This window comes from Pinus tabuliformis, chromosome 9 (genome assembly GCF_031772625.1).
Source record: "Pinus tabuliformis cultivar Carrire ecotype Pingquan chromosome 9, CPIR1, whole genome shotgun sequence".
Lineage (NCBI taxonomy): Eukaryota > Viridiplantae > Streptophyta > Pinopsida > Pinales > Pinaceae > Pinus > Pinus tabuliformis.
This window is the reverse complement of record NC_142307.1, coordinates 817,288,408-817,308,023: the sequence shown is the minus strand read 5'-3', so window position 1 is coordinate 817,308,023 and position 19,616 is coordinate 817,288,408. Positions and strand designations below refer to the sequence as shown.

Sequence of the window (19,616 nt, the reverse complement as noted above, 5' to 3'; positions counted from 1 at the left end):
TGAGGAATATATTAATGGTGCTTGAATTGTGATGAAAGCTTTAGATACACATTTATCAAGATTTAACAACTTGTCACTGCTGGGGAATGGGGGCTTATGTTACTTTATAATAGAACTTCTCTTGGTGTGACCTATTCAATTGACAAAAATATGTAAAGGGAGCTTGGCCCCCCTCGATGATACATCAAAGCAAGGAACGCTGACGGTGATTCAAGACCATTGATAGCATTTTTTTGGCGAAATTTATGGAAGAGTTTCAATCTGTGAATGCCTCATACATATGGGTTGCATGCAGATTGCAAGTAGAAGATTAAGTTAAAATTGTGAAAAAAGTAGACACATAAATTTGGGTTGTTGGTGGAAAGAGTCTGAATTGGTTAACATTCCACGACGAAGTCTTGCAATGAATTCCTATATATTGCTGTCTAAAATGCATGATTGTAAAACTGATAGTGTTTGGAAATGTTATGGTGGGGAATTATAGACTCGTGAAAATGTTGGAGTGGTTGAAGTGAATCCTCATAGAAAAACATGGTGGATTTGCAACAGGTGCAATTTTTTAGGAGAATGGCTTGAGACATGGCTTTTTGAAATGCATATATTTGTAAAGAATTGTTGAAGACACAAATTTGTGGAGAGTTGTTGAAGTGTCACAATTGTAGAATATTCTAGGATGCAAAGCTTTGGGAAACCAAGTGCATCAAGAAAAGGAAAGGAGGTAGTAGAAATGTGACAGGTATCATGTGGGCATTGAAATATGAAATACCATTTAAGGAAGAATTTGAGCATTGGGAAAACATGAGTTATGATTGTAGCAAGAAAATATAAGAGAGCAGAAAAAGGAACCATGTAAAGAGGTAGGCAACAATGGGATAAAAATGTCCCAAGTAATAGAGAGATGGGAGTCGGGATTGAGGAGTTTGAGAGTCGAAAGTCTTGGATGAGTAGAATTGAGTTAGTGTGTGGTTGGATAAACAAGACCTTGTAGTTTATATACTTTTTGTATGTGTAAGCCAATGATGTAAGTATATTTGAATTCTATGTTAAAACTCAAGGTTTTTGTTGTATGTGAAGCTGCCGTCATTTAAGGTGTGAGTGCAAGTTTTTGATTAATGGAGTAGAAAGGTTGTTCAAGATTTCTATTGCATTATCTGTTATCAAAGTAGGTTGGCTTTGGGATTTGGGTGTGTTGGTGCAGTGCGAGTTTGGGTTTTGAGCATTTGATGAATATCTGTGTAAATGAGTATTGTTGAAAGTTCAACTGTCATTAAAGCATACGAATGGCTCACATAGGGGTTGGGGCTGCTATTAGTGAGGAATTGTGGCAATTGAGAAGATGAATTGAAGAATCAAATGCAAGCCTTTTAATGCAAATGAGGATGGGACCCTAAAACAAACAAAAGACAATAGAAACTGCCAGTCGAGATATATTGGTGCAATTGGTTAGTTTGCTTAAGAATTAGAAGGCCATGCTAAAGAGTATATTTCTAGTGACAACCGAAGACTCAAGGTTGTGGATTTAATCAATGGCATAAGAAAAATGGAAAGGTATTTTGAATATGCAGAGATTGGAGACTTGATGAGAGTGAGATTGGAAACATGTATGATGTTGCTAGTTGGTTGATGTTTTGCAGAGGGAGAGAGTTACAAAATCAAGGAGAAGATTCATACATGGAGTAAAATGACATCCAAAGTTGGAGCATTGTTTTTCTTGCGGCCTATCAGAAGAGTTTGTTTTCGAAGTTGCAAAATTTGAGTCAAAAGGCCAATGAATTTCAACTTTGGTAATCTCTCCAAAAATGAACCATGCAAATCTTTTTGTGGATTAGATAACTTAGTTGATGATTCCATGGGATTTCAATTCTCGATATGGTTGGGAGGAGTTTGGCCTTAATTATTATCTAAATATTTTTTGGAAATTAAATAACTGTTGTCTTGATTAAAACTATTTTCATGGAAATATCGGATATGTTATAGGTTGCGGCATTCAACCAAGCAGAGTATATATAGGGTGAGTTATTCAATAGTTAACCCCTATACTAAGCTAAAGTGATAATTTTTTGATATTCTACAGCTGACCCGAAGCTAGATCTACTAAATGATTGCTATCCATATGAAAATGGATAGGCCAAAGTCATAAGAGCTATTACATTTAGGTTTTAACGTGGCTTCTTTGTTGTTGTTGAGGCGGGGAACTTTGTGATTTCTTGTTTGTATTATCATATAGTTCATGTTGCCAACGTTCTTCTACTTTTAATTTTTTATTTCTATCCACCTTTTGTAGCAAGCTTTGAAATTGATGGAATCTTTGAGTCTTGTGTTCATAATTCTTTGTCAGTCTTGCCCACAAGGATTGAATTGTTTTCCTTATTTGAATCGCACATCTTTATCCCTTTTGACTACCCCTAGGAGGGTTTCCAAGCAGGAGATAATCTGGTGCAAGGCTTAGCTCATTTGCCACAAGTTGGTCAACATGTGCTTGTCGATTGCAATTTAATTTGGGGACTTCTATGATATTAGTTGGCTCAGGAACCCTTCTTCATTAACTGGCTCCAACAAAAGGTGGTTAATGTTGCTGTCATTCAAGTAAGTGGGCAAATGATGTGTTAATGTTATTACTTGAGATGGATTTTCCCTTCTCAGAAGGAATATGCCAAGTGCTTGTGTTCAAAACATGTCTTGCAATGAAAGGCATTATGTTCATAATCCAACACTTGCATTTGGTTTTGGTCATGAAAATCTAACATTATTGGCTAGGGAGGCCCTTGCTCAAATCAATATTAGTGTAGGTTTAGGACATGGAAGAGTCTGTCCTATCTCCAACCAATCTCTAGGTTGGTCTATTTCAGAGGGCATTGCCAATGCCCTTAAGAATTACTATTCCAATATTCCATAGAAAGATTCAACATTTCACTGAGATTAGGATTGACAATGATGTATCTGTATGTTGAGTGAAGTCCAATGCCGATGGTCTTATATAGCAATTAGATTTGCCTATGAACCAGGGGCCATTGCTTTGAACTATGACAATGCCCTCCTCCACTGGACATTCCATATTTAAAAAACCCCTAGCACAAGGGTGAATCAACATTGTATTTTTCAAAAGTGAAGCACCCCGGGACTCAACAATCTAAGGTTGAAGGCTCTTCGACTTTGGCCAAAAGGTGTTGACTCGACAGATAAGCTCATGGGATGAGTAGTATTCCTCTCTCTCTGATTGAGGAGGGATTCAACTTCAAAATTGATGGAACTGTGATATTCTCCAAACAAAACAATCTGATTTCTCTGAGAGCAACAGAGAAATCAGATTTCTCCAGTTCGAGGATTATCAGAGGCAAAAGGAGCAACCAGTATTTTCCTTGTAGAGCATATGTCTCGCTGGATTTAGTGGTTTTCTAGTAGTTTGCTAGAGCAGAGCCAATGTCGGGTGGAAGAAAAGCACATAGAGGGAAAATTTCTCTCAGGGGATCTCGAGTTTTAGAGATCTAATTTTTTCCAGTTGCATATTGGTAGTAGTTGTGAGCAAATCTTCTCACTCCAGAAGGGAGTGCGAGTAGCAGATCCAGCAACCGAGCAACAGGAAAGAGGGAGATTTTCGAGTTTATTTTCTCCAGTTTTGAGTTTCATAGATTTTGCAGCTTTGCAGGGATGACCGTACGTGATTGCCAGAGGAGGCCGTATGAGGTAGCCATAATGTAGATCTGGGCAGAAAATCGACTTCTAGTTGCTGAAGGTAGATGACGGAGGAAGTGCGAGTTGTCTAGTGTGAGTTGCAAAAAAAAGAAGAGTCCCAACCGGGGGCTAGGCTCAAAAGGAGATAGTGGGGCACCAGATCTAGGAGTATGAGACTCGAATCTGCAAGGTTCTTGAGGAGGTCCACCTCTTGAATCAAATACCTTGTTATAGGGGCCCACAATATTCAGTAGCAGGATGGATCAGTGGCAGTAGATGTAGTCAGATGCCAGAGTGACAAATGCAGAGTCTAGTTGCATGTCAGATGCTGGGGAGAGCAGTGCAGAGTTAGCAGCAGTGCAGTTGGCACAGTGCAGAGTCAATAGCAGCGCAGATGCTTCAGTGACAACGCAGATACTAGCAACAGTCATAGACTTGGGTGACAGATGCGTCATACTGATCACGGTTGATTTAGTATTTAGGATGCTTTTCAGTTGCAGATGTTGGAGTTGCAGTAACAACAGATGAGAGGGAGTTGAAGTGCAGATGTTGTGTTGGCAACAGTTCAACAAAGTCAATAGCAACACAAATGCAACACATAGCAGAGTTGCGCAGTGGTTGCTGGGCAGCAACAACCAGACATCATTAGTGTGACAGGAGATGATGCAGAGATAGGGTGTTGTTTCAGTGGGTTGCAGCACTAGAACACATTCCTCGCTAAGAGGAAGTGTTAGTTTTTGTAGCATCAGATGTGTTCTAGCCACAAAATTTTGTGGAGACGCTAGAATACATGATATCTCCAAAACCCCGAAATCGTTTATTAAAATTCCACCTAGAGATGACTTAATTAGATTATTAGTCGTTTTTTAAATATTTCCTAAGTCTAAACTTAGGGAACATGGCTAATAAATCAGAATTAATTAAGTTATGGTGTGAATGTTCTGGAAAGTCACATAGATCGACCTCTAGTTAGTCCTAGCCATAGATTAAGATCTAATCTTGGCTGTTGAAGTCTTAACAGAGGATTATAAGAAGAAAGTCGATGGGGCTTGGAGAACACACTTGTATAGTTCGATTTTGTTGAGAAATCGATTTCCAGAGCAGCAGTTGTGTGTTGTCGAAAGTGATTTAGTGAGGTCGAAGCAATGAGAGAGGGGCAGAGATGGAGAGGCTGGAGGAAGCTTTTCCAGTTCTGGTGATTACATTGCAGAGAGTCAGCGCAAAACCCTATTGGGGAGATTTCCATTTTGCTGTGGAGAAGTCGAGATGCTGACTCAGAAGCTGGACTGAGGGTCGGGAGGCAAAGAGTATTAGTTTCCCAGACAAAAGCTGTCGAGACTGAGAGGAGACACATTTACGAGCTTGCGGGGTGCAGTAACTGCATAGGCTAACGCAGTGACTGCGCAGAGGGAGCAAAGAGCAACTCAATTCGAGCTGAGGTAAGTGTGGGATCACTTGTGGAGTGAGAAATTTTCCTCACTAGTTATTATTGCTAGTTATTTCTCTGTTTGGATTGCTAGATTAAGCATCCATAGTTTGTACTTAGATTTTCACTACTGCATAATTATTATTATTCAGAAACCAAATTGGTGTATGAGACCCCCTTGTTTGTGGGACAAGGGACCCACCTTCGTGCAATGATTTGACTGCTAAGTCTATCAAGGCATACATACTCTACCTCCCTCTGGTTTTGAACCTGTGACCTCTTAGGAGGAAACACATGCTCTTAACCATTAGGTCCACTGTAGCAGTTTTCTCGAGTTGGGTTTTTTCCGGGGACTTAGTCCAAAAGTAACAATGTGTATTGTGTGTGTGCATCTATTTCTTGCAGTGTTTTTATTTCTTCTGCAGTATTTGTTTTGTGAAGGTTGTAGTGTATTTGTTTCGATATTTGCCATAGCACACAAGAAATAATTTGTTTAATTAAATTAACAAATAGAAGAAATAGCATCAGTTACTACAATAGGATTCGGGGTTAGTCGAATTTTCACAGGAAATATTGTTTTTGGATTTTTGATGTCCCATTTGGATACCATATGTTGGAATGCATTTTTACTCCAATTACCTTGGTCAAATGGGGACATAATATATATATGGTTGGAAAGCTTAATCCTAGACCTTTCCAACAATGTACACCACTCCTTATAATTCCATAGGAACGAGGAGATATGAAATATTTTTGTCAAGGTGACCCAAACCAAAGTACAGGGAGGCCTTGTTTGGATACCCTATCTTTGAAGGCATTTTAACTCAAATTGGAGCATAGGATATATAGTTGGAAAGCTTATTCTGAGATCTTTCCATTGGTATATGGCATTCCCTCCAACTCCTTGTGAATGAGGAGATATGAAAGATTTCATCAGGATGACCCATCCAAAGTACAAGCATGCTGACACAAGTAGTTTTACAAGTCAGCCACATAAGTGAATGTACAAGGCAATATGGATTCATGTTAACATCAATTCATCGAAGAACAGATCTGAGGTGGCAAGAGGAGATGGGGAATAACTTTTGCGGTGATTCTTGGTGTTTAAAGGTGGAAGCAAAAATGTGACTTATGGAGTGAACGAGTCATCTTGTCATTTTCACTAAATCTTTTGTTCTGTGATGATTCAGACCATGAAACTTAGAGGAGCTACAAAGAAGATCTTCTTGTATAGGGGGTTCAAGTTTCAGACCTTGAGTCGCTATAATTTCAGAGATATGGTTGAAGGAACTTAGGCTTCTTGAACTCTCCTGAAATCTGCCTCAAAAAGGTCAGCTAACAATTTTCACTATAACTTTTGTGCTGTGATGTTTCAAACAATGAAGCTTGGAGGAGCTATAGAAAGATCTTCATGTACCTGTGTTTCAAGTTTCAGAAGTTGATTCACTGTAATTTTGGAGATATGGCCAAAGGAAGTTAGGCTTCCTGAATGCTCCTGAAGTCTTCTTCAAATAGGCCAGCCGAGAATTTTCGCTACAACTTTTGTTTTGGGATGTTTCAGACCGTGAAACTTGGAGGCTATAGATATAAGATATTCATGTACCCGTGGTTCAAGTTTTCAACCATGATTCACTATAATTTTGGAGATATGGTTGAAGAAAGTTAGGCTTCCCAAATGCTGCTGAAATCTTCTTCAAACAGCCAAAAGCAACAAGCTTTGGGAGAAGAAGATTTGGTGAAGGAAGAAGCAACAGGTACATTTGGTGAAGGTAGAAGCAACTAACAGAGCTGGTGGAGACAGAAGCAACAGGCAGACTTGGTGAAAGCGGAAGCAACTAACAAACATTGTGAAGAAGCAAGCAAGTAGGTCGGTGCTTGCAAATTTTGCAGCAGAGGGGATTGGTGCCTCCTGCAGGTTGGTTCCTACAAAGCAGAAGAGGGGATTGGTGTCTCCTGTAGGTTGGTGCCTAAAAAATGATGTAAGAGTAGGTTGGCGCGTACAAGATCTTTCATATTAAGAAGCTTTGTAGGTTTTTTCTGTAAGAGTTTCCATGTATATCTTGTATTGTTCAGTTTATGAGATTGATGTTTGAATGGAATTAAATAGGTAAAAATTGTCATTTTACTGATTCATTTCCCCTCTCAGTATAATTGTGAATTCCAACACATCTTGTCTATCCACTGTTGGACACTAAGTTGGAACTAATTGATAGCCATCTCCTATCATTTTCTTAAAAATAGTGTTATCTTGACTAAGATTTATAAATAGAAATTCATGGGTATGCACTCTGGTGGTTTTTCTTTTCAGAACAACATCTCTAATATTGTAATTCTATATTTACTTTGGTCTCTTAATTACTTGCATTTTCTAACCTTAAGCTTGTATGTTTATTAAACACTAACAAAATACACAATGCCTTTTTCTGTTGTGAAAATTAAACTATCAATAATTAACTGTAAATTTTCGAGTTTTAAGGGTGTTCCTATATGCATGATCCATTTCCCTTGGGTATGTGCATGTGCTTTGATTGCTGTTCCAAATGTTACCTTCTCTACTTTATTGGCCCTGGGATTACTCACCTGAAATTTGGTCACTAATCCTAAGCTATCTCATCATTGTTTCCTACGACTAGTCATATATGTTCTAATTGGACTGAGGCATAGGTTAGAGGAACAGATCGTTACTCCTGTTTAAATATTTAGGTGGCAATGAATTAGTGCTCTACAAAGTCTTCCTCTTCAACCCACTGGCTTGCCGTGCATCTTGCCTCTCGGTTGGGTCTACTTTTGCATCAATAATTGCACTCTTCCTACTGTTTTTCTGAAAGGTTTGTGGTTGTTGCCTTCCCCATTTCTATGTTTGAAGTTTGAACCTTATTTTTGTCCATTTTGGTGAGGGTTTTGGAGCTGCTGATCTGTCTTTTGGCGTCAGGAGATTCCCTAGTCTATCTCACTTTGGTAGTGGCTGCCATCATAATGTTAGCATTGTTCATCCGACCCTTTCTGGTATCGATCCGCTTCTTGTTGGCTGATACAAGTTGCGTTGCTTCAATCATACCTTGTTCAGAACATCATATCTCCCTCTCTAGGTGTACATGTTCGTAAAGCAATTAGGTGCAATGCTTATTGCATCAGTGTAACGCTAAACTTATAAAAATTGACATTTCAAAATGTTGCTTACTATGATAAAGTTTGTTAAAATTATACTAACAAATTACATAAATTCACACTCATGGTAATTATGAATTTTAGGTGGACTTCTTTGTAGATTTTCACAACTTTATACATTAGGTGGCACATACCTAGCTTCTGAAACTTCTCGAAGTAATCCTGCTGTTACATTTCTTGAACACATTTACTGCATATTGCTGGACTCGCAGTTTTATATGTTTGTTATTTTGATAGCTTGTTATATACTTTTTTTTTTTCCTTCTGGTTGAATGGATTTAGTTGATTGTCTTTTGTTTGTTATGTGGGAATGAACCCTTTGACTTTCCTACATGTATTGGATGTGCTTCTATCTTTCTGATGTGAAATTTGATGTTGTTGATCCAAATGTTGCAGGAGCCTGGTAACTTTGTTATAACTTTTCCCAGGTCGTTTCATGGGGGTTTCAATTGTGGTAAGTATTTTTTGGATTTCTTGATAGTTCAATTAACTCTTCAAATATTTTGACTGTGCATAATTATATGAATGCCATTGGAGTTAGCAATCTCGAGGAACATATTCCTTGGGTAAAATTTTCTTTTCAACATGTTTTTTGTTTTTCAAGAATGGTTCTGAAAGTGTGAATTATTTGTTAATGATCTCAAACTGTGCATGATTGCAGGATTGAATTGTGCAGAAGCTGTGAATTTTGCTCCTGCAGATTGGTTACCACATGGTGGATTTGCGGTGGAATTGTACCGTTTGTATCACAAGTCTGCAGTTTTGTCGCATGATGAGTTGTTATATGCTGTGGCAAAGGTTACTTTCTGTATAGCTCTCTTAGATTTATGTGATGGATATATTTATTTATCTTATTAATTTTGAAAGTAATAGATTATTTCCTTTGAAAGTATGACATTAGTATCTTAAAATGATGGTTATATTGTGTAGGGTGTTGCTATTTATTATATCAAAGGGTTGTGGTTTAGTGAAAATATTATGTCTTTTATTGTGTTGATGTGTAAAAATGGCTTCTTGGTATTTTTATATATTCTTGTATATTCCTTTTGGTTTTCATAATAAAGGATTTGAAGCAAAATCCAGTATCTTGCTGAACGTGGGGTTTTCTCATGGTTATGATTTTCGGATAGTGACAACAAAACAGATTAAGAATAGTATGCTTTTGAACATGACTTAATTGGATGTGAGCTAAGTTGCATGAAACACCGAAAGGTTTCAGAGTTTCCGAAATGGGTATGTTTAGAAACGTAACCTCCCAAAAATGGAAACGTCAGCTGAAACATCATATATGCATATAAATATAAATAAGTGAATAACACATTATCTTGCAAGAAAAAGGGGAATAACACCCATAGATGACAATTTTGAAGGAAAAACAAGTCTATATTAACTCTCAGAGATGATTATATGATGGTCGAGTTTCGGCCGAGTTTCAGCAGAGTTTTGGGTACAGGTACGACCCAAAACGCTGGGTTTCTAGAAGTTTTGTGTGACATAGGGTGTGAGTGCACAGGTATAAGATTCACGGGAACAAGAAGAATGCATTAATTTTATCATACAGCATGCTAGTTTTTATACGTATGAACCAGCAACTAATGGAATGGGAGTTTACTTATGCACAACCGCTCAATGGACTTGTGGTATGAAACACAACATTCACAATAATTTCATTGGACATTAATATAACTCTTTGAAAGGTGGGTTCCTATATTGTTGGAGGTCCTATATGTGTGATGGTTAGGGAACAACTATTTAACCCCTACTGACTTGGACCTCCTACTGAGGATTTGCAAATAACACCCCCCCAACAACTTAAACAATTTCTCTCTTTTGAAGACATTCTATCTTTGTTGAGTATTTGTGTTTTGATCACAATGCCTATAAAGCAAATGCCACTAACTGGAAATATACTGGAATCTGAACTATATTTTCATATGAAAGTTTAGTCTAACATCAAATCTCCTTGTCCTGAGTGTCTTGGTCAGCCAGAATTCTATGCTTTTCATGTTCTTGTTGAAGATGCACTAGTATCTATGACTGCATTGTCACAAGATGACATTAAGGATTATGCTGGTGTTCACCTCCTTCCTCCAGATCTTTAATTTTCTTTGGATTTTAAAAATGAGCTGACTTGTATTTCTAACCTTAGGCTAAATCTGTTCCTTTTGTTTTTAAAAAATTAACCTCCTTAGGCATTTCATCCAGTTTCTTCATTTATTCAAAGTACTTCTGCAAATTTTGCAATGCTTATAGTGAAGCAACTATTTAACCCCTACTGACTTGGACCTCCTAATGAGGATTTCCCAATAGCATCCCCTCCTCAACAACTTAAACGATTTCTCTTTTGAAGACATTCTATCTTTGTTGAGTATGTGTGTTTTGGTCACAATGCCTATAAAGTGAATGTCACTAACTGGAAATATAGTGGAATCTGAACTATATCTTCATTTGACAGTTTAGTCTAACATCTAATATCCTTGTTCTGAGTGTCTTGGTCAGCTAGAATTCAATGCTTATTATGTTCTTGTTGAAGATACACTAGTATCTAAGACTGATGTTGCCACAAGATGACATTAAGGATTATGCTGGTCTTCACCTCTTTCCTCCAGATCTTTAATTTTCTTTAGATTTTAAAAATGAGCTGACTTGTAGTTCTAACCTTTAGGCTAAATCTGTTCTTTTTGTTTTTAAAAAAATTAACCTTCTTAGGAATTTCATCCACTTTCTTCACTTATTCAAAATACTTATGCAAGTTTTGTATCTAAGACTGATGTTGCCACAAGATGACATTAAGGATTATGCTGGTCTTCACCTCTTTCCTCCAGATCTTTAATTTTCTTTAGATTTTAAAAATGAGCTGACTTGTAGTTCTAACCTTTAGGCTGAATCTGTTCTTTTTGTTTTTAAAAAAATTAACCTTCTTAGGAATTTCATCCACTTTCTTCACTTATTCAAAATACTTATGCAAGTTTTGTAATGCTTATAGTGAAGCAGCAATTCTAGACTTCTGATATGGACTTGAGCTTTGTGTGAGTGTTAGGGGTGGGGTGGGGTGGGGTGGGTGGGGTGCGGCGAGGTTGGGGATGGGGTGGGTGTCTTTATTGGGATGCCATTACAACAACAATTTTCTACGACCTTGAAATTGAGTGCTCTTCACCTTGGAACTGGCATGTGGCTGAAGTGCATTTTTGCTTGGCATTGACATTTAACTGAAATGCATTTTTGATTGGCACTGGCATTTTACTGAAGTGCATTTTCCATTGCTCTGCCTTGAATATGTGCCACCTAATTTACTTACTGCATCCTTGATTGCATTTTGCAACTCATTTATCAGTGCTAATTACCAGCTCAAGAACTAGTGTCTGTATACGGTCATCAATGCACTTTGAAGTACATCTTTCCAAACAGTACTCTCGTTCGTCCTAAATTTTCTTTTTTTTTGTTAGACTTTCCTCTCAATATGTGACATCATTGTATATTCTGTTATAACGAACAGAATCTTTAGGATTCCCTTAATAAATGTTAAAAGAAGTTTTACAAACATCATCATTGTTAATAATTCTTTTCAATGTTTTTGTTGGAAGTAATTAATTTAACAAATGTACTGGAGTATACAGAGTGGTTGTAGTAAAGAGGCACTGCCCTTTTTGAAGAAAGAGCTTGTTCGTGTAATCAATACTGAGCGCATCCATAGAGAACAACTTTGGAGAAAGGGTGTTGTGAGAGCCTCTCGAATGACTTCTCTAAAGTATCCTGAGCATGTTGGCGGCACTGAAGAGGTACATTATAAAACATATATTTGCAGATATTGCTTCTTGTTGTGAGTTTCCAATTTTTTTAATCAAATTGGCTGTTTGTTTATTTTGCTAACCAAAGGTTATCTTATACAAGGCTGATTGTATTTTGGTTGAAACATCTTTCTGCAGGATCCGGAATGTATCATATGTCGATATTTTCTACATCTTTCTGCTGTTGTGTGCAGCTGTCGACCAGGTGCTTTCGTCTGTCTACAGGTATTTTGTCCGAGTACTTAATTACAAGCAACTTTCCAAGCATAATTCCTGTCACAAGTCATGTTTACAGTTTTGAAATTGTGAATTATACTCCCCAGTGCATGTACATTGTGGTATAATTTATATTGCAACACGACCAGAATAGATATATAATAGCCATAGGTGTTGTTGCAGTTAAAGAGTTATGCTAGCTACTATCGGAGACCTTTCGTGGAGGTTATTCCTTCTGGATTTGCATAATTTTTTGTCAAATATTTTGATCACAGGATTCATTCCACTAGGAATGTTTGCATTGGAAAACACCATATTCTTCTTGAATGTATTTTTGTGTGTTACTGATTGACAGTACATTATCCGTTTCTATCATTGTATGAATTTGTTTTGTATAGTAGACTAGTAGAATAGTCAGACTTGGCTAGTGGTGTGACGGAATAATAATGGAATAAATTAATGTTATGGTTTGTCAATTTGTAGCTTTATGTTATAGCATACTAATGAACCTGTGGACCAAAAATGTCTTATGGGAAATCATTATTTATGCAGCATGCAGAACGGCTCTGTGAATGCAATCCAGATCAGCAGTGTCTTCTGTATCGTTATACCATGGCAGAGCTAGAGGACTTGCTTTGTGTGGAAGATGAAAATTTTGCTGAACGAGACAGCGTTGTGAAGGATAGGAGAGTTCGAAGCAGAAGGATATCTGCAAAGCAGTCTACCTCTTCTCAAGGAAAACATCTAGTTAAGAAGGTGATTCCCTGTTTCTTTTAAATTTGCTGATTCATTTTCCTGTTTTATACTTAGAGCAATATGTACCATTTTTAATTGATCTGTAAGCGCTCCTCCGACTGAGTTGACACCACCACTATGGATGCGTTTTTTTTTTGAATGTGGAATTAAATGTTCTTTATTGTGCTGGTTTATTTAACCTTACCATGCCCTGTGTCTGATAGATTACTGCTGTGTAATATCAATCAGTCTTGCTATGTAATTGTCTTGTGACCGTACTACTATAGCATAACAATCTTCCGAGCTCAGATTTCTGAGCTGAGTACATGGCCATTTTGACTTATTTGCAGTATCTATTTGGATTTCGTAAGTGTTTATTGAATATTCTGCATAGCAGAATCTTATGATGGCAGCTGATTTTATGCTTTAACTTCTCGTCTCCTAGATACTATTTGTATTGTTTTCTGCTGACTTTTGCTGTTTACTAGGAATTTATATTTGGTAAAATATTTCCATGGTGTTTTTGACACATGCTTGTTCATCCTGTTTTAATATAGGCATAATTCCTGCCAATGTGAAATATGTATTGTCTTTTAATGTTGGAACATTTATTGTTTTGCTATCTTTGTAAAATATCAACATCATTTGTAGGTTTTAAATTCCATGTTTGAATAAGTGATATATTTTCTTGTACTGAATTAGAAGTGCAGGACTGCATTTAACTTCATTTATCAGATCATCAGGAATCAATAGCTAGCACTTTTACATTAGTGCAGTGTTTGATTTCTATAGTAAAAATAAATGTAAATATGATTCAATTTGACTAACATGTATGACGCGTTTTAAATGGAATTATATGTTGGTGCATGCCAGCCAAGCCTCTGCTAACAAAAAAATTGGTAGCAGCAGATATGGAGTCTGGATTGATTTGCGAAAAGAATTTTCAATAAAGATTGTGTATATAGATTTTGAGAATGGACTCACAACAAAGCATACAATTTCAAGCCATAAAAGCTGTTACGAACAAAGTTCGTATACTCGGAGTTAAATATTCCAGAAGACTTGGAATATGAAGATCTCCATTGAAGATACAAGAATATATATTAAAATGTATAAATGAGAATGATGTTACAAATGAGAGTGAGGGCCTGCTTATATACCTTAGGCAGGTGCCTCTTGATGGAAGTCATGTCCCATTTAGACATCCCTCTTCAATACTAATTACTAATTAACTAATCATTATTACAATTATCATCACTATTTATATTTATATTATTTGCTATATATTTTATTCATAACATTGCCTTCCTCCTCAAAAAGCTTTGTCCTCAAAGCTTGCTGATGAAAAGGCTTGACCTCTTTTTCTGTTTCCAGTGTCTTCTTGTCTCAAAATTGCCATCTTTGTTGATATGATCCTTGGAGTGATATATAAAATTGTCGCATAGAGGAAGGATCTGACCATCCAAATTAATCTTCTGTTGTGGAATTTTTCAAGTACTAGAAACTTGTGATGAATCATTATCACTGGACTGAGTTGTGCGCACTTCAATATCCTTCTGAACATAAATTTGTTGTTTATGTTTTGAGTGATACAGATTCGTAGATTGATTGAGATGTCTGTTCTTGTGATTCAGATGTAGATAAGGAGTTCTTTTGGTTTGTCTTTCCCCTATCATGTGTGTGGCGATATTCTGATTTACTTTAGGTGACGATGTTGTTGAGTTGGTTACAAAACCTTCACTTGGGATGTTTATCCTCTGAATTGCAACATCTAAGTGCATCTTTTCTTCAACCAGTTTACCTTCTTCTTGAGTTATGATATTCACTAGATCAATATTTATTCCTTTCTCTTCAACTTGGACTTCTACATTCGATGCTTCCTTCTCGATAAGTTGTTGTACCTTGTTTTCCAATGACTTTTTGTCCTTTTTAAGCTTCTTAATTTACGTCAGTAGTTTTTCACTATGGTCTTTAAGCCGAGAAATTCTTCACTTTTTTCAGCAGTGATCTTGTCAACTTCTCTTTGCAGATTTTGTAGTACTTTTTATCTTTTTGAAAAATTACTTTTGAGATATCTAGTATGTCTTTTGGTATTACTGAATTCGTCTTCACTATAAACATCTTGTAGCGTTGTATTTTTCTTCTTGTAAGAAAATGTCAAAAACGTTTTCTTCGTATTCAGGATGAAGGAACCTAGGGTTTCCATCTAGGGTGAACTTAAAATAATGTCACCTTGATCGCTCCATAGGTTTTGAACTGAGAATTGTGATATGAATGTATAATCTCCAATTTTTAATTGTAAATTGGTTATTTCATATTTTTTGTTGTCATAACAATCTAATTTTTTGATTATATTTGACTCAGGAATAACTAATTGGTTTGCAATGTAATTTTTATCTTCGGCTGGCGACATAGTGATATTAACATCTTTTCCTGCAATAGACCCTTTAATTCTAAATAGCACCGAGGCATAGTTACATGAAGCTTCTGGGAACCTTTCGACCTTCATTTCCGATCTAGACTCCATTTTTCTCAACCTTGGGGTTTTAAAGATACGCATTTTTAATCTTTAGAATAACACTTTATATTGTTTTTAAATCTTCAAAACATGTAATTACTTCTTTCCTTTTTGTTTTTTTAAATAATAGATCTCCCTTTTTGAAGTTTGGTACTTATTTATAAACTTTTTATAACTTTAATGGTTTTTTTATAAATGAATTTCCTTATGTGAACTATCAAAAGTTGGGTAACTTGAATAACCCCCCCTTTTTTAAATAGAATCTTTAACTAATAATAATTTTGTTTGACTTTTATAATATATATTTTTCCTTTATTTATTTATAATATTTCTCTTTGTCTGTCATATATATATATATATATATAATTGAAACTTTTGAAACTTTATATTCCTTTATATCTCTAATATCTCTTTGTGGTGTACGTTGGTCTAATGATATATTAAAATTATGTTTTAAGTTTTAACAAGAGTCACACCATCTACCTTTGAGTCATGATCTGCGACTATACCAATTGTTATGTATTCAGTTGGTAAGATTGACTCTCATATTTTGATTACTACATTACAAGGTGATCGAGGGAACTATACGAATTAGTGTTTGAAACAGTGCATATGAATTTTACACAGAGCGTACAGTGTGGCAGCGACACGACTCGACGACTAGACGAAAATAATCCAGCAACAACTAAGGAGGTGCCTGTCTGTTGAGCGATAGCTAGGGAGCAATGACAAGGACGGTGGCTGGGTGTCGTGGTTTGAGCAGGGGGGAGAGAGAAAACGTTGGAATGGAGGTTGGACGAAAGGTGGAGCAGTTGAAGGACAAACAATGGTAGTTGGATGCTATTTGGTTTTTGGTGGCTAGTTGCTGATTGGTTGGCGGTGTCTGGTGTGGACTACAACAATATGTGGCGGATGCAGAGATGCGGATGAAAGACTTGAAGCGGAGGATGGTCGACAATGATGGCGTGGGTGAGTTTGGTTGGTGGTTTCAGTTTGGGAGAGTTGACGAGGGTGGCGATGGTAGGGGAAAAGTTGACAGTGATGGATGGACCAAACGGTTAGAGGCTGGGCGACTGGGACGACTAGTTGAGAGTCCTGTATAAAGAGTCACACTTGTTTATGTAAAGTTGAGAGTCCTTATAAAGAGTCACACTTGTTTATGTAAAGTTATCCTCGAAGACCTTGTCACTAACCCTCTTCAAGTCGGTATACAACGAAGGGAGAAATCTAGAAGATGATGTTGACACTCCTCCAAGTGATCATGTCGGCCTAAGGGACATGGGCAAACATGTATATATAGCAGTGCTCAGCCTCATTTGAAGGCAAGCAGTTCGATGAAGCAAGTATCCAAAAGGAAGTGCACATTACATCTTAGATTAGAAGAAGCCTCCTAGCCAGCGAGAAACGAAGGAATATAGCGAAGAAAAGGGTCATCTTTAGAGGATTGTTTTTGGGCCAGATTCATTCAGAGGAAGCTGCTGCAGGAAGTCTGGATGACCCAAAGGAAAGATGAGGTGTGTATGCTCACAAGTGATATTATAAAAGTCATGTCATATGGTTGCAGACAACATGAATCAATGTTCTATCTTGAGAAGCATGATTAGAGAAAGGATCTCCTCCTAGGATGTAGGAATGCATAGATCACATATTCCCTAGATGAAATCAACATAATATGTCCTCATATAGAAGATCAGGCAACTGACTATAGTTGAGGAACTCTAATTGGAAGTTCCAAGCACTTTTCAATTGGATTCTGCTAGAAGCTTGGCTAATCCTTGGCCTTTTACTAGCTTTGTAGTTTTGATAGTTAGATCAAACTCAAGTATTTGAGTGATCCACCTACCTCTTTTCCCATCAGTGTTAGGTTGAGTTAAAACAATTTTTACAGCACCATTAGGAACATAAGCAGTAATAGGTGAATGTAGGACATACATCCTGAAAGATTTCAAGGCTTGAATGAGGGCATAGGCTTGCTTCTCGATTATGTCATACTTAAGCTTGACATCTCTCATAACCTTACTGAAAAAGGCTATGGGCTGGTCATGGGAATCTTCATTCTTTTGTAATAGAACAACAAGGGTTGTTTTTGAGGCAAAAGAAAAGATACTGAATGGTTTAGTATAATCAGGGTTGGCCAAGGTGGGAGCTTCAGAGATAGATTTCTTGATCTGATCAAATGCATGCCTGGAAGAGACAGTCCATTTAACTTCATGATCCTCTCGGAGCATGTCAGTTATATCTTGGGATGAATCTCCTTAAAAAATTAATTTTGCCCAGAAAAGCTTGAATTACTTTCTTGTTTCTAGGTAAGGTCAATGTTTCAATGGCAGACACATGCTTGGGATCAATTGCCACTCCTTCCTTTGAAATTATATGGCCCAACAATTTTCCTTCTTTGATAGCAAACAAGGACTTTTTATGGTTCAGTGATATCCCAAATTTCCTACACCTGTAAAAAACCTTGATCAAGTGCTTTAGATGTTTCTGATCAGATTTAGAAAAAACAGTAATGTCATCAAGATAAATAACCACAAATTTGTTTACCTGACCCATGAAAGCTACATCCATAGCTCTCTAAAATGTTGCTCCAACATTTGATAAGTCAAATGGCATTCTAGCGTACATAAATGTACCCCAGGGTGTAGTGAAGGTTGTCTTTTCCCTGTCTGCTCGATCAACATTTACCTGATTATAACTTGAAAAACCATCAAGCATAGAAAGTCTTTGTGCTCTGAAACCATTTGAAGTAATTGATCCATTTTGGGCAAAGGGTAATTGTCCTTTAATGATGCTTTGTTCAAATTTCTAAAGTCCACACAAAGTTTGATTTCTCCATTTTTCTTCCTAACAGGGACTAAATTTGCAACCCAATTAGAATATCGAAGAGGGAGAATGATCTGGGCATCTAGCATTTTCTTAATTTCCTTTTCTACAGTTGGTAGAAGGGCTGGATTAATCCTCCTAAGTTTTTGTTGATAAGGTATTGCTTCTGGCTTCAAAGGGATCTTATGCTGTATTAATGAAGTATCATAGGTTTTTAGATCAGCATAGGTCCAAGCAAAAACATCCTTATAATTTTGAAGTAACTTAAGATATTGAGTTTTAATCTCAGGGTCTAGAGATGCACAAATTTTGATGCTTCTGACATCATCATTTGTTCCAATGTTAATTTCTTCTATGTCCTCTTCCGAAGAAATGGACTAAGGATTTCGGAGGACATCATTTTGATCAAACAATTTTTCTAAAGGTATCAAGCCTTTGGGAATAAAATTGTTAGACAATTGAATAATATCATGATCAACAATTTTTGAACTGAAATCTGAAGTATCATTCCCACTTGTATTTTCATTTATTTCGGATCTATCTTCATCAATTTGTAGAACATAAAATTGATCTACAACTTGCAGAAAAGATTTCAAATGTTCATCATCTTCAAATATCTGCCAGTGTTTTAGATTGTCTGGGATAGATGGTTTATACTTGACTTGTATTTGGTAGAGTAAATTAGTTTGATAAGGAACTTTAAATGAACTAGCAGAAACAACTATGGCATCTGCATGAATATTCTGATCCCTTGGAATAGAAGTCAAATTAAAAGCATCAAAGAAGTTTTCAAGTGAATCCCATACTTCATTTTGGTAAGACCTAAGTCTGGGAAATATTTCTCACTTGCTTGACAATAAGTTCTGAATCAGTAAAAACACTTGAAGTTTTGAACCTTTAAGCTTTTGGCTAATTGCAATCCTGAAAGGAAAGCTTCATATTCAGCCACATTATTTGTAACTTCGAAGTCGAGCTTACATGATTGGGTAATGTTTTCTTTTTTTGGTGATATTAAAACTACTCCAGCTCCTGATCGATCTTTTGTACATGAGCCATCAAAGAATAGTTTCCATATATCAGTTTGATTTGGTGTTGGACTTTCAATTACATCTTCAATTTTAACTTGAGATTCATGCACTTGATTTGAAGAGAGTTGAAAGCAACCAAAATCTTGGTCAATTGGATAAATGGGATGGTTCCTTGGCTGTTCTGTTTTGCAAACAGTGTGCACAAATCTCACCTCTCTATATAATCTTAGTTGTTCTCCCCC

General features: G+C 36.7%; 1 protein-coding gene across 5 annotated transcripts in view; it reads left to right on the top strand.

Annotated features, from left to right (window-relative positions):
* The window catches only part of LOC149151296 (lysine-specific demethylase JMJ17-like), a 288,744-nt gene that overhangs the window by 34,322 nt on the left and 234,806 nt on the right, over window positions 1–19,616 (top strand). For all 5 annotated transcript variants that reach the window (XM_089445770.1, XM_089445773.1, XM_089445769.1 and 2 more), the window contains exons 4-8: window positions 8,663–8,720; window positions 8,928–9,064; window positions 11,884–12,045; window positions 12,193–12,279; window positions 12,823–13,026. In XM_089445770.1, the coding sequence (XP_089301896.1) occupies window positions 8,663–8,720; window positions 8,928–9,064; window positions 11,884–12,045; window positions 12,193–12,279; window positions 12,823–13,026 (648 nt within the window). The remainder of the gene's footprint in view (window positions 1–8,662; window positions 8,721–8,927; window positions 9,065–11,883; window positions 12,046–12,192; window positions 12,280–12,822; window positions 13,027–19,616) is intronic.